The 14,818-nt window shown below is 56.4% G+C and overlaps 1 protein-coding gene across 5 annotated transcripts in view; it reads left to right on the plus strand.

Moving 5' to 3' along the window:
• The window catches only part of MPRIP (myosin phosphatase Rho interacting protein), a 74,575-nt gene that overhangs the window by 17,402 nt on the left and 42,355 nt on the right, over positions 1–14,818 (plus strand). For all 5 annotated transcript variants that reach the window (XM_014936292.1, XM_014936293.1, XM_014936294.1 and 2 more), the window contains exon 4: positions 11,713–11,864. In XM_014936292.1, the coding sequence (XP_014791778.1) occupies positions 11,713–11,864 (152 nt within the window). The remainder of the gene's footprint in view (positions 1–11,712; positions 11,865–14,818) is intronic.

Below are 14,818 nucleotides of genomic sequence, written 5' to 3' on the forward strand. Positions count from 1 at the left end.
CAAATTTTGGAATGCCTGAGAAAGCGGCTGGAGCCGCGGGCGAGCGCGGGGTTGTGGGCTTCCCATCGCTGCTCGCCTCCCGGCGGTTCCCCCCCGAGGAGGAGGAAGGAGGGGTTTTTTTTTTTTTGCTCTTGGGGTTTTTTTCCCCCCCCCGTCAGCATCTTATAGAGTTCAGGACAAGGCATGTTTGTGCTGGAGGTGTGATGAGAGCGGGGGGTCTCAGCCAGCCCTCGGCGTGCTCTTGCCACGGCTCAAGAGCAAACTTTACGCTGGTGTTTTTGGGGCAGAAACTGTTCAAGCAGCAACACGGTTTGGGGTTAATAAATTACTTATTTGCAGTCCTTGTTTCTCTGTGATGGTAAGCATTAGTGAATATTATATTTCTGGTTTATCCCGGACATGCATTATTCATCAGGTTTGGAGTCTGTAAAAGGGACATTGTCAGGTTAAAACTTGCGTGGAGACAAGCCGAGGTCTTCAGTGAGGTTTTGTAAACAGCTTTTCTCAGGGTTACTGAATGCAGGGCTTTTGCTGAGGTCTTCCACCTTTTGTCCACGCTGGTTTTGAGGCATTTCTGGTGGAAAAAATGAGAATTCCCAGGCATGTTTTATTATTGGTCTTGCTCATTGAGTTACCATGAGCTGTGAGATATATAGGGTAGGAAAAAAAAAAAAGCCAGAAAAATACATGCCAGACCAGGTAACAGCATGTGAATGTGCTTTTGCTAATGGGTATTTTTTAAGACCTTTTTATTTTGCCCTGACCTTTTAAAGCTGCAGAAGAGACAGTGAAGTCTGGCTGCAAGTAGGCAAGAAGATAAAAGAGACAGTCAGCCTCGCTGAAAGTTAAAATTACTGTAGGTAAATCACGTGCGCAGCAACTTAACGTTACCCTTCACCTCCTTCCCGCAGGATCCAGGAGCTGATTTGTTGGTGTATATTAACGAGGCTTTCACCCTGCCACCCCCCAGGCAGCTCGGCTCCTCTGCTACCTCTTCTGCTTTGGAGGGAGAGCAGATCCCTGGGGAATAGGTGCTGCCTGCAGGGCTTGGGGTTCTCCAGGGGATGGGAGGAGCTGGGGAAGGCTCCCAGCTACCATGGAGGGATTTTTTTTCCTCCATTTTGGGTCCAAGGAGGCCGCAGAGATGTTCTGAGGGCTGGAGCATCTCTCCTATGAAGGCAGGTTGAGAGAGTTGGGGTTATATAGCATCTTTCCAGTGTCTGAAGGACACCAACAAGAAAGCTGGCGAGGGACTTTCCACAAGGGCATGTAGTGATAGGATGAGGGGTGATGACTTCAAGCTGGAAGAGCGCAGATTTAGATTAGATATTAAGAAGAAATTTGTCACTCAGAGGGTGGTGAGGCACTGGAACAGGTTGCCCAGAGAAGCTGTGGCTGCCCCATCCCTGGAGGGGTTCAAGGCCAGGTTGGATGGGACTTTGAGCAACCTGGTCTGGTGGGAGGTGTCCCTGCCCACGGCAGGTGGTTGGAATTAGATGACCTTTAAAGTCCCTTCCAACCTAAACCATTCTATGATTCCATGTTTTCCTGGCTTGCACCCCAGACCCATGCCATGTCTCTGTTGCCATTGCACCCCTTGCTGTGGAGATGTGATACCAAGGGTCTTCACTCTTGCATGCCCCGTGCCATGGGTGCTGTGGCTCCAGATGCCATAGCTGTGGCTCTCTGTGATTTTATGGCCAAACAGTGGCTTGGGGGACCTGCAGCGAGGCCTTGGGCTGCAGCAAGAGAGCTGGTTGTCACTGGTCTCTTCTTGGTGCTTGTAGTGTTTCCTTTGCCATGAGTGTCAGGGTCCCTGGGGAGAGGAGGCGGAGGAGATGGGAGCACAGGTTGGTTTTGGACACGTCCTGGCAGCACCCTGAGCTTGCACAGGATTTTCACCTGTTGTGATGCTGCGGCTGGGGACAAAGGGTGGGTTTTTGGAGCATGCCCAGCCTTGGCCCTTTCCTCCTTGTTTCATCAGCCCTGCTGCAACCGCATCGATAAAGTCACAGCGGATCACCAGGGCGCTGGGAGGCTACTGGGATATAATTAGAGTTTTGGTTCGCTTTTCTGGCTGCTTTCCCATTAGGGGAGGGATGGAGAGGATTATGGACGGAGCAGATGTGTGGAGGAAGGGGCTGTTTGGCTTGCACGGGCAGTTAATGCCATGCACAGGCCGATGCTGGGGGTTGAACTCTTGTTGTCCCAGGCATGGGGGATGGAGAAACCTCCTCCGTGCACCAGCCCCAGATTGCTCCTCTCTGCTGGGGCTGAGTGGCTGCTCCCAAAGGAGATGGTGGGGAGCGCTCCTGGAAGCAGCTCACGCTGTGAACTCGCTCCTCTCTGTGACCTCCTTTGTGAGTGCAGGAGCCAGATGGGAGCAGCAGGTTTAGGGAGAAAACACTGCTCCCCCAGGACGCAGGGATGGCTCTGGTGTGTAATTCCCAACCTTTATCTCTTCTATGGCAGGGGCTCAAAGCACTTTTCCCTCAGGTGCCTCTTGCCTTTGAACCTGGTGGTGCCTGCCCAGCCAGGAGGGCTCTTTGCTGTCTGCTTCAGCGGTTCCACCGCACCTTGCCTGCGGCAACAAAGCCCAGCTTGAGTTGTTGCTGGGTGGTCTTCTTGCCCTGCGACAGCCTTGTGTGCCTGTTGGGAGTTTTTCCTCTTGGAGCCATCTTTCTTGGCCAAAAAACCTCCCATTTTGTGGGATGGCCAACAGTCAAAGGTTGGAAAATGCTCTCTGTCCACTGCCTTGGCTTTTGGGAACGTCCACAGAGTCCAAGGTGATCTGGAAGCTGTTGGGAGCAACGCAGAGCAGGTATGGGGTTTTCTATAGGGGTGAGGCATGGGGTGCAGGATGTGGGTGCTGCTTGGTTGGCCAACCCAACCTCTTCTGCTTGGGTTGGCCCTTTCATCTCCAGCTGCAGACCCCTGGGAGCCCGGCCTCATGGTATTCCCAGCCCAGCAGGAAGCTCTGCAAAACTCGTAAGAGCAGCGCTGGGGAGTAATGAGATTTCCAGAGTAATTTGGCCGGATTCAAGAACTTCCACTGAAGCATCTGCGCCCGTGGGAGTTGCCCGAGTCTCCGGCGGATCTGGCGCTGCCAGTCCCCAGGGTTGTCCTCGCCTCTTCTGCAGTCATTGAGCATTGATGCAAGGTGTTGTATTGACAGTCCTGGGGGGTGAAAATAGGGGCTTGGGGCCCCTCTGGCCAGTTTTTCTACCCAACTCCAGGCTGGAAAGCAAAAGGTCTCTGGAGAGTCAGTGCAGCAGCCTCAGCCCTGGTGTGACTGGTGAGCGGAGCCAGCCTGTGCTGCTGAGCAGAGCTTCCCCTAGTTCAGCCTCGTCTCTCCTGCACAGTCTTGTGGGTGGATGCTTGAGCTGTTTCTTCCACCCCCATGAAGCAGAAATCCAGCTGCAGTTGAACAGGGCTTGGGTGGCTGGCCACCATCTCCACCATCGCTGGATGGAGGTCATCCTTCCTGGATCCAAGTTTCCACCTCCTGCGCGGTCTCCAAAACTGGCACCACTGTGACTGTGACCATCTCATGGTCATAGGTACGGGGCCTAGATCCAAGTTTCCACCTCCTGAGCTGGCTCCAAAACTGGCATCACTGTGACCATCTCATGGTCATAGGTACGGGGGACCTTATGAGTCTTGCTCTAGGGACGCGATTTCTGATGTTTTGGTGAAGTCCTTTGGTCCTGGGGAGGGATGTGGAGCTGGCGTGCACCGTGGTGGTGAGCGCCTGCACGTGTGTGCCTGGCAGTGCACGGTGCAGGGACCACCTGGGACTTGTCTCCTACACCGAGGGGGTGGAGAATAAAGTTGACAAGGCCAATTTGGAACGGTACAATTTAAAATTTAAAATATTGAGATGCAAATGAAGCCTGCCTTTCCTTCCCACCCCCAAACCACTGCATTTTCCCTCTCCAGGCAACTCGCCTGCCACGGTCCCTGCACCAAGCTCTGGTCTCGTGTATATTGTCCTGGTGCTTGGTCTCGCCAGGCTTTTGCCATCGGGCTGATTGCCATGACAACTCGCTTGAACGCTGCAGATATTTGCTTCCCCTTCGGCTGGGTGGCTGTTGTGCCTGTGCCTTGGGGAGCGGGGAAGATGCCACGCTGGCAGCTGCGAGCAGATGGGGTCGGATCCGTTATCATGTATTTTTCCCACCCCCCTCCTAGGAGGGGAGGAGGACATTTTGCATTTTAAATGCGTTTAAATCCCGCAGAGCAGGAGGAAAGAATAACTCTTGGGTTTGCAGGGATGCGAGATGGTGGCTTCAGCGTGGTGGGGCCAGAAAGTGCCTGTGTAACGCTGGACTTCTCTTTGGACCCCAGAGAGCTGGGATATGGGTTGAGTGGCTGCTCCAAGCTCTCTTTGCAATGCTGGGCTTTTGCTTTGTCCCCAAAGAGTTGGGATGATGGCTTGGAGCGGCCTCTCAACCCCCTTCCCGGTGGGACATTGCTCTTGTTCCTGTTCTAGTGCTGATGTTCTTTGCATCTTCTGTCCTTCTTCCTCTCTAGCAGTGTTGGACATGGAGCGTGTGTGTACATGGGTGCAAATTCCCCCAGTGGGCTTTCTGGATTTGGGGATGCTGCCGAGGACCTGGAGTGGGTCAGACCTCAGCTCCGAGTGAGGGTGCACCCACTTGGTGACCACCACCAGCTTTGCTGACTGTCCCTGCCCGGCGCGGGCGGTTGTGTCAGGACAGGATAGGATCATCCCCATCGTGCAGGGACCCCTCGGAGGCCGTTCAGCAGGAAAGAGGTTAACAGGAAGGAGGCAGGCGAGGCGCTGGCTGCCAGCTCCCGACCCCGCTTTGGGGTGGGGAGCAGCTGGGAGCTACAAGAGCAGCGCGAAAATCGCCATATAAGGCCAAGACGAGCCGGCTCCAGCCTCCCGCGCAGCCCCGGCCGAGCTCCCTCCGCTCCAGCGCGCGCTCCCGGAATGGGCATCCATGGGGATGGGGCTGCGGATGGGATGCCTGGTCCCATACTCGCTGCCTGGACACCCCCCAGGATGCCCGTGCCTGGCTGAGGTGGCGCTGGGCGGGAGAGGAACCCAAGGGTGCTCGTGGCCAGTTTGCCAGCAGCTCGTGGCCAGTTTGCAGGAAGCTGGTGGCCAGCTCGCCTCCTCGCTCAGTGTTTAGACTCGCGGTCTGTGGACATAAACACCGACTCCACTTAAAAGCGGCCCCTGGCTGAACTCTCTTGCCCAACCCCTGTGCTTTGCCCCCTCCCCAAACCGCTCCAAGGGAAGAAAATTCCTTCCCCCCGTGGCGAAAGTGGAGCTGAAGTTGTTTTATCTCCTGGTAGAGGCTCGGGAAAGCTCTGCAAGGGTGTGCATGGGGCTTGCTAACCCATCCTTCAAGCCCATCTCCCTGAGCCAGTTCCTTGGGCTGGGTGAGCTGGGGCTGTGGGGAGCTTCTCCGGCAAAACAAATTTCAGGAGGTGGTTGAACCAAATCTTAGTCGGTGCCCATGATGAAGAAGCAGGGCCCAATGGTGGGGAGATGTGTGTTGGGGCTGGGGGAAGTGTTATGGCTTTTATCAAACTGGGAGGGTGTTTCTGCATCGTTGGCTGCACACCGGGGCAGGGGTCCTGTCCCCTCCTCGCGCTGGCATGGGGTGGCTTCTGGTGGCACTGGGAGCCAGGTTTGCTGCTGGTGCAGAGCCACCCTGGCATCTGCTAAGGCCATGTCTGCAGAGCACCGCTTGTTCCTCCATCTGTGAAAGGAGGCGATGGCTTCTGGTGGGATGGAGAGTCCAGACAGCAGTGAGATTTGGAGGCATCTTCCCTTGTTTCTTGCAGAGGGGCACGAGGTGTGAGTGCAGAGGAACACGACTTGCTTGATACCTCTGTTGCTCATGGTAAAAATCTGTTTTTCTGTTGTCTGGTGCACAGCCTGAGCAAGCTGGAGGTTTCTCAGTGGCTTCACTGAGCAGTAGCTGCTGATACAGGAAGGCTGCAGGTGGGAAAGGTGTGCCCAGGTGGCCAGGACAAGATACCTGCCTCCTGCTTGGGTGGCACAGGGAGAGCAGAGAGCTGCCGTGGGGATGGCAGGGATGGGATGGGATGCAGGGAGGTGTGGGATGGAGGAGCACAACCTTCTGCTCCCCTTTGATGGGTGACTGCTCCAGTCCATCCTTTTGCAGAGCCTGCAGAGGTTGTTTTCAAGGGCCTTTGTCTAATTTAATAAATCCAGGATGCTCAGCCTGTTAGGCGATCTATAAGTGTAATAAAATCTACCCGCCCCAGAGCTCCGGTCGCGTTGTGGCCGTATCGATAGCCTTGTGTCTAGTGGCAGGAAGCCTGAAATGCTCATTAAAGCCCTAGCTGCTGTGCCAGCCCTGCTTGCCCGGCGCCAGGCCAGCTCGGGGCACACTGCGGCCACCCTGCCGGGACGGGCAGCAGCACCCAGCTGAGCCCACCAGCAGAGCCAGCCCCGGTGCCTGCACGGTGCATCCCCACCTGGGATTTTGGGAAGCTGTAAATAGCCTCACACAGCTGAAAAGGGAGCTCCCTGTGATTTTTCAAGGAGGTGGGGCCTTCTTGCTGATGGCCTCCAGGTGGGAATGGTGGATGCGGTGCTGATGTGGGCTCCTTGTGCTGCACTGGTGCCAGGAGCTGCCTGTCCAAGCTGCATTGCTGCCCTTGCCCAGGGCATGGCTGTCTCCACGTTGCTCTGGTGCACCCGTGGCGATGGGGCGACGGAGTCTTCCTCCCTCCCACGCCGCAGCCCAGCCAAGATCCTGCTTGCATCCCACCTCGATCAGCCGAGCCCGGGCACCAGGGATGGGTGAAGCTTTTAGCAAACACAGCAGCTGCCTCTGCCGAGCACTCCAGAGTGCTGCGAATGAGCAGCGCGCTCGTCGGCAGCCGCCCTCATGAATATTTTAGCTGGGAGAATTAACATTTGTCAAGAAGCATTTATGGAGGCAGCGTGGATGTCTCTTCCCCAGGCGCCGCAGGCTCACGGCCGCTCTGGGAGCCAGGGCAGAGCCAGCTGGAGCCCGAGCCCTTCCCGGGCAGCGTCACGGCGGAGCGGGACAGCAGAGCCATGATCTCCCCCCGCCTGGAGCCCCGGTGCCAAGGCAACGAGCCCGCCATGCGAGATAGACAAATGGTTGTGGTTTTGTTTTGTTGGTTGTGTTTTTTTTTTTTTTTTTTTTTTTTTTTTTTTTTAAGGGGGAAAAAAAAAAAAAAAGAAGCCTTCTCCACTGTCTATAATATTTTTCAATATGCAGAATATGGTTGTTACCGTGGAAGAGAGCGGAGCACACGGCTCTCCCTCCCAGACTTTCAGATGACATCTTTAGTACGAAAGCTAAACAGCAGAGGAAAACATCCTTCTTTTCCAGCGGGCATGAGGGGGAAATCGCAACCCCTCGCCCCTGCGGCCCCAAATGGCTCTGGTGGCACCTGAGGGGGTGGCCCTGGCCCCGGGACAGCCCGGATGGCGAGCGGGCAGCGGCGCCGTCAGCCTCTGCCGGGCAGCTCCGCGCCTCCGCCGGTCTCAGCCCCCCCGAGTCCCCGGGGCGGACACCCCTGTTTGTCCCCGTTTGGGGAAAAATCTGCAGGCTTCAAACCCCGCTTTTCCCGTAGTTTTCCCCCCTGGGCGACGGTCCCTCGTTTCGGAGTCGTTCCGAGCAGGGGCGATCTTTTTTTTTTTTTTTTTTCTTCCTCTCCTGGTTCTTGGCAGAAAGTAAAATGTCCCTTTTGTTTGGTTTTCCTCCTCCTCCCCCTGCCCCATCGCCTTTCTTTAAAGGTTGTGTTCCAGATTTCATCAACCCACGTTGTGTAATAGCCCCGGAGAACGGCGTGGGCATTGGCCGTGTCCCACCGAGGTCATAGCAGAGCTGCTCCTCGGGAGCTTGACCGCGGGGTTACCTGCTCGGAGGACGTTTTGTGTACCCTTGCTGAACGAAGCTCTGTTGTATTTTGGATCGAGCTCCTATGTGTTAGACATGAAGGGGAAGGTACTTGGAGAAAATCAGGAAATTTTTGAATCTAAATAATGCTGTATTTCTACTTCAGCCCTGCAAAACCATATGGAAGCAAGGGTCTCGTGCAGATAAATTCTGTTGACTATACAGCATCAGCCCCTGCGCCCAGGAGTTCATCGCCCACAGAGCATCCTCCTGCTGCAGCAGCCAGGTCTCCACAGTAATGTTCTGCTTGGGATTTCTTCTGTGGGGCTTGAAGAGGTCCCCATTCTTTCTTTCCCTCCTTTCCTCTGTCCAGGGTGGGGGATGCTGTAGTTGCTGGGCTCTGTATCCTAAGAGCATCCATCCAAAGGTCCCTGCATCTCCTCCGGAGGCTGCTGGCGTTGTGGATGTAGAGAGGATGGTGTGACTTGCGTCCTGGGCACCCAGGAAGGGAGAGGAGGAGGAGGAGAGCATACTATAGGCTTTGTGTAGTATGGAGAGGGACGCTGCAAGCACGTGTGTGTGTAAATAAGGATCTGTCATACCAGAGGGAAACAGCAACGCGATTGTTTCTTGGCTGCAGTTCCTCTGCTCGTACTGGCAGCGTGGAGAGCTGTAGTTGCTCATATCATGGGGGTGCTGCCTTCCCTTGTGCCGGCACATGGTGAGTGGCCAGAGGTGGCTGGTGGCACCGAGGAGAGCTGCTGCTCCTGATGGTGCCTGTAATGGTGTCTCCTCTGCTGCTGCACCCTCTTGTGCTTCCACACCTAGGCACCAGATCCAGTCATGGAGTAGCTGCATGCCCCATCCCACTGACAACAGCATGGGAAATGGCAAAGGCAGGGCCAGCACCTGGGGACAGGGCTGTCCCCGAGGCGAGCACCAGCAGAAGCCAGCAGCTGGGCTGAACCTGAGCATCCACCCCTGCCTCACCAGGACACAAAGCCTCCCCATGGCCCTGGGGTCCGACGCTGGGTTCAACCTTCTATCAAAGCTCTTCAAAGGGCTGCTTGAAGTCCCAACCCTGTTATTGTTCTGGTGTCTCAGCCGTATAACACCTCCCTGCTTTTGCATTTATTTATTCCCTTCCAATTGATGGAGCCATGGGGTCCTTACCTGCTGTGGGACCAGCCTGGGGACCAGCTCTGCTCATCCTTCCCTGGGGGGATCCTCAGAAACCTCCCAGTGCAGAAAGAGATGCTCAGAGGCAGGAAGGGGGTCTGTGTGTCCTCGTCTTCTGCTCCAGAGTCTCTCCTGTCTCCCCTGCTCCCACACCACTGCCCTGCAGCTTCGGCACATGAGGGCTGTCCCTGTTCTCCTGGTTCCCCAGGGAGAGCAGCTATGTGCCATCACCAGCTCCTTGCCCAGCTATCCCTGGCCAGATCTGAGGTGCTCCTGGGGTGCAGCAATGCCTGAGACCCATCCTTTTCCTCGGTGGAATTTCCGTGTGCACCTTTCCCCTTGGCACCATCTGCATTTCACTTTGCTTCAAAGTGCCTGCGCTGCCTCCAAGGAAGGAAATAAATGGTGTAAAGGAATTTACATCCCGAGCAAGCGATGCTGCTGGTCCGTTGGGTTTCGTCTGCTGCTGGGGGGCACAGGGGGGCTGCCCCCTCTTCATAGGGGCAAGGTGGGCAGCTCTGGCTTTGTTTGCAGCCCCTCTTCTGGCATCCTGGCTCGGTGGACAGGGAGCCATGCATGCGTCAGGCTGTGCGAGACGCCAGCATTCACCCTCACAAGGAGGGGTGCGTGGCAAAACCACTTCACAGGGCTGGCCTGGTGGTGGCGGGGGCCCCAAACCGGCTCCTCTGCTCCAGGTGTGCTTGGGTCGGGGCTGGGGAAGCCGCCCTGAACGCTGCCGTGGGGTTAGAGAGAGGAGAGCAGGCGGGTTTTGCAGGGAGCCGTCTGTCTCCTCCTCTCCTCCTGTCCCAGCTCCCTGCCAAATCCCTGCCGGGCCTCCTGGGGAGTCAAGGGGTGCCTGTGGCAAGAGGGGCCGAGTGGCCACAGGGACCATGGCTCCCTCCTGGAGCTGCCCTCATCCTCTTTTTTTCCCCATCCTGGATGCATTCCCTGGTGCAAAAATGTTCTGGGTGGGGAAGGAGGTTGGTCCCAGACCTTACAGTCCTGGAGGACTTGGCTGTGCCGAAGGCCAGTGAGACAAAAACGTTTCTGAGACTCCACTTGGAGCAGGAGAAAGTTTTTCCGTTGGGTTTTTATAGCTCCCGGAAAGCGGGGTTTTATTTTTGTTGTCTAAGACAAAAAAATCCTCTTAGGAGCCGACTACCCGTGGTGGTGCAGGGCGGGCGGCTGTGCCTGCGGCGTGCCGGGGGTCTGGGATCAGCTTTGCTTTCCCTGCCTTGTTCTCATGGGGTCTGTGGGTGCTGCTGGTGGAAACCCACAAAGGAAAAAAGGAGATTTTGGTGTCTCTGATGTATGACCAGTCCCGTTTTGTGCCCATGCTGGGTGCCAGTGCTGCAGGACCTGTTATGGCTCCAAGTCACCCCTGGGCTGTTGTAGGATGCTCCCACCCTGGGACACAGCAGCAGGAAAAGCCCTTTTCCTGGGGAAGGGGGCTATTTCCTGTGGCCTGCAGATGGGTAAAACCTTAGGGATTTTTTCAGATCAGCCTTAGGGGACTGATCTGAATTTCCTGGGGGCATAGGCTGCGGCCATCGAGCTCTCCCCAATCACCCCTTTTTTTTTGCATGGCGCAGGCTGCTTTTGGAGGGGTTTTACTGGCAGGGGAGCTGGTTTCCGTGGTAAAAACCTTAACAGCATCTGCCAAAAATCCACCTCCCCGTTGGCCTGACCATCTGGAGGGCAGAAGGAGGCTTTAGCAGGGTGAGGAGGTGGCCATGGGCTGCTTTGGGTGCTCCTTCGGTGCTGTTGGCACCTTGGTGGGGCCCCTCCACCTGGTCATCTGTGCCCCAGTTGACATTGGGATATTGGGGGGACCCCGGTGTCACCGAGCCTGGTGGGGCACAGGCAGGTTGGGGATGGGGGAGACGTGGCATTGCTGCCTGGGGAGCTGCAGGCACCATGCACCGGGAGCGGGTGGTCACGCTGTAATCGGATGAGCCGGCGCCATTCCAGATGGACCTGTCAGCTCTCGTCAGTGCTGACACCCCTCTGCGTCCCTCCATGTCCCCTCAGGCCAGGGAGGCTACTGCTGTCCCTCTCCACTGTGTCTGTTTGGAGCAAGGGGGCCAGGAGGTGACACTGTTTTTGCAAAGCCCATCAGGCAAACAAGGTCCCTTCCGTGCTGTGATCCCTCCCTGGCAAACTCTGTGTTTCATTAGCTTTAATGGAAAAACCTTGTATGTGTCTCCATCTATTGTGCTGGAGCCGTCCTTCACTGAGGGCAGTGGGGCCTTTGCCACCCCTGTCCCCAGGTGCCACCCCACCACCCCAGATGATTTGCAGCTCCAAACCCAAAGCCGGCCACACAGTATACCCTGCCTTGATGTCCCCACGCTGCAGTGGGGCAGCCATCCTTTGGACGTTCAGCATAGGAGAAGTGTCTTGCTGAAAGCAGTGGGCTGGACTGGGCTTTACTGGGCTGGCAGGAGTCGTACCTGCTGCTTGTGTCCCCAGAGGGGTGGCACAGGGCTTTGCTGTCTGCCAACACGGTGCACGGGATGGGTCTGAGTACTCATGGGCAGAGCATCTTGGTGTGTAGGATCCTAGTGGCCACCAGGAGAGGTTTTAGGGCTCAAGTCTGCACTCATCTGCTCTTCTCTCCTTAGACATTTCTCCTTTCTCCTTCTCCTCACAGCCAACAACGCTCCCGCAGGGCACCATCAACATGAACCAGTGCACGGATGTGGTGGATGGGGAGAGCCGGACAGGGCAGAAATTCTCCTTGTGCATCCTGACGCCGGAGAAGGAGCACTTCATCCGGGCCGAGAACAAGGAGATCATCAGTGGGTGAGTGCAGGTCCTGGGCTGAGCCGCTGCGGGGCTCTTCCCTCTGCTGAGAGGAAGAGGAGGGTGGGTAGGACCTTGCCCAAAGCTGGGTGCTATGGCAGTGGGTGCAGAGGGGGATCCCCAAGTGACAATCACAGCCTGCTGGAGGGACAGTCCTGGGGGCTGGCTGTAGCTGCTGTCTCATGTTCAGCTCCGTTTTTTCCACCTTTTTGGCAAGGACCAGGTTTCTTCCCCCTTCCCTGCTCCCCTTGCTGGTGGACTCCTGCCATCGCCTGGTGCTGTGCAGCAGAGAGGGGGCTTGAGCACCCCCAGAGCCACCAGATTTACGCTGTGAGCATGAGCACTGACTTCAGGGGACACCAGTGTGAAGGTGGATGATTTAAGTCCTTCCTCTGCGCCTTTTGTGTGTGCTCAGCTCTGCCAGGCTGGAGCCTGAGGCTTCCCAACATGCCGGCCACCTTTCAGAGCCAGTGCTCAAGGAAGCTCAGCCTCTGCCAGGAGCCTTGGCCAGGCCCCAGAGCCAAGATGCTCCTGAGTCACTCCTTACTTGTGAAGGCCACCATTTTCAAGTCACTTTTGTTGTCTGCCATTGGGCAATATCCACCTCCCCGTTGCAGAACAACGCTCCCAGCGGCGTTTAACCCCAGGATTGAGCTGAGCTACACTGGAGCGTTTGTGGGATGCTCAGAGGGTGCCTCTGATGCCCAGGTTCTCCTGGGCTGGCTGTGGCAGCTTCAGCCCCAGCAGAAAGCAGCTGGCCAGGGAAAGAAGCTTGGCCACAGGGTGAACTCCAGGACAGGGTTGAAGGTGATAGGTGAAGCTGGGGTGACCCCATGGTGCTTTTAGGACACCACCCCACACCAGCAGCAGGTCCCATAGTCCCAGGGGCTGGTGTGTCCAACCCCAAGGGCCATATGCCCTCTGGTTCTCATCCATCCCTGGGTCAACATGGTCTCCTGGGGCTGCCTGCTCTGCATTTACCCCATCCCCATTTGGATTTGTCTTCCCAGCGCCCGGCTCTCCCCGCTGGATCCCTGTGGGGCAGGGAGGCAGAGGGAGGGATGCAGCCCACCCCCTGGTCCCAGGGGAGCATCTGACCTGCAAGGACGATTAAAATACTATTGCTCATAGGAGCTCCTGCCACTGGGATGCAGTTGCTCAGCAACACTCAAGATTAGGCCACTGAAATGAGCAAATCACTGTAGATTTCCTGACTCCAGGTGTTGGATGGTGACCTAGAAACATCCTTGTCCATCCCTCACATGCTGGCTTGGGTTGGAGCCGGCGGTGGTGAGGATGCAGAGCTGTGGGAGGGCTGAGCTGCCGGCACACAACGATGGGCTGTGATGGTGCTGCTGCTCACCTGTGAGCGTTTCCCATGTGGGATGTCTGGAGCTCGGGGCCTCCCTCCAAGAATTTGTTGACATTTGAAACTAGAGCAGAAAGCTGAAGGGATGAAGCGCTCGCTCTTCCCCACTCTTCCCAAGGCAGTCTCCCAGGTCTCCCACTCTTCCCAAGCGCTCTCCTGCTTGCCCAAGCCCTGGCAGCAGCAGAGTCAGTGCTTTCTTTGAGATGATTTCTATTCCCGAGTATTGGCTTTGATTGTGACTTCCCCCCATTTTGGTAAATGCTGCTTGAAATAGGCATTTTTTTTACCAAAAGCTTAGATTTTTGATCAGATACATGTTTCCATGCCTTGAAACTTCCCTGCTCTACTGAGACACATGAACGTGGGTGATTCCCCCTCGGTGGGCTGGCAGCCCTGTCCTGTGCCAGCACAGCCCCCTCTCTGGCCCCATTTGCAGCTGTGGGGTGGCAACAGTCATGAGGCTGGGATGCAGAGGCACGGGGAAATCGTGGCACAGGGGAGCCCCCTCCTCTTCTCCAGCCAAGGCAGGAGCAATGGCTGTGCCCCCAGACATGGCCAGCCCCCATGGCTTGCTCTCTTCTCCCTCTCCCCACACTCCGGTTCGCAGCTCAGCTTTTTATTGCCGGTCGTGCCCGCCACGCAGGAGGGAGAGGCATTGCAGAGCAAGGTGGGGCTGATTTATTGTTCATTGGCCCGGTGCTGGATTTTGAAGCAGTGCATTTGCTCCTGACTGCAAGCATTAATCATCCCCAAACAGTCTCACTCTGGGTCCCAGCCAGGCGGGTTTCATTTGCAGTTGCAGCACGACAGGAAGATTTCGCCGGCCGGGGGAGAATTTGTTTTACGTTCGTTGCATGCTTCTGGCATTTATTGCTTAACCAAAACCTACTTGATGTGGTCATCTCAAAACGCTTTACAGCAGCAGCGTGTGAAGTGGGGGGGAACAGGAGAGGGAAGCAGGGACATCTGAAGCAGGAATGTTTCCCAGCGATGCATGGATCCTTGTGGAGATCACAGAGATGCGGGGGCAGGTCATCAGGCCACGGTGGGGAGGGCACAGGAGGGTCCCCCAAACAAGCAACTTGTGCAGGGGATGGACTTCTCAATGCCAAGTTCATGCTGCTCTTTCTTGGACAAAAGCGCTTTGTGTGCAGCGTTGGCATCGCTGAAGGGGGGAGGTCCTGCTGGAGGCTCTGTCCCTCTCGGCTCTCTTTCAGGATCCTTGAATCCCTATCCCATGTCAGCCTTGGCCGTGGCCTCGCTCTTGCAGTGAGCGGGGTTTGAGCCAAAGCACCCTGGGGTCATCCCTCCTCCCCTCCTGTCCTGCCTCATTTTTCCCCCAGGAGCTGGTTGGGATGATTTCTGGGTACTGTTTACCACGTTGACTCTGACCAGGTTGGAGAAGCTGAGCCCCTCTGTGTCCCCAGCTCCAGCTCCAGTTCGGGCTTGTGCTTATGGCCAAGTTACACACTGGGAAAGGCTGGGGTTAGGGGTGAAATACAGATGGTCTGTCTCTGGAGCTTGCAGGCAGCCTGCCCCAGGGACAGAATGGGGCAGCATCTCCCCAGGCAGCGTGGTCAGAGCC

The sequence above is a fragment of the Calidris pugnax genome, unplaced genomic scaffold (genome assembly GCF_001431845.1).
Source record: "Calidris pugnax isolate Ruff unplaced genomic scaffold, ASM143184v1 scaffold17, whole genome shotgun sequence".
In the NCBI taxonomy this organism is placed as follows: domain Eukaryota; kingdom Metazoa; phylum Chordata; class Aves; order Charadriiformes; family Scolopacidae; genus Calidris; species Calidris pugnax.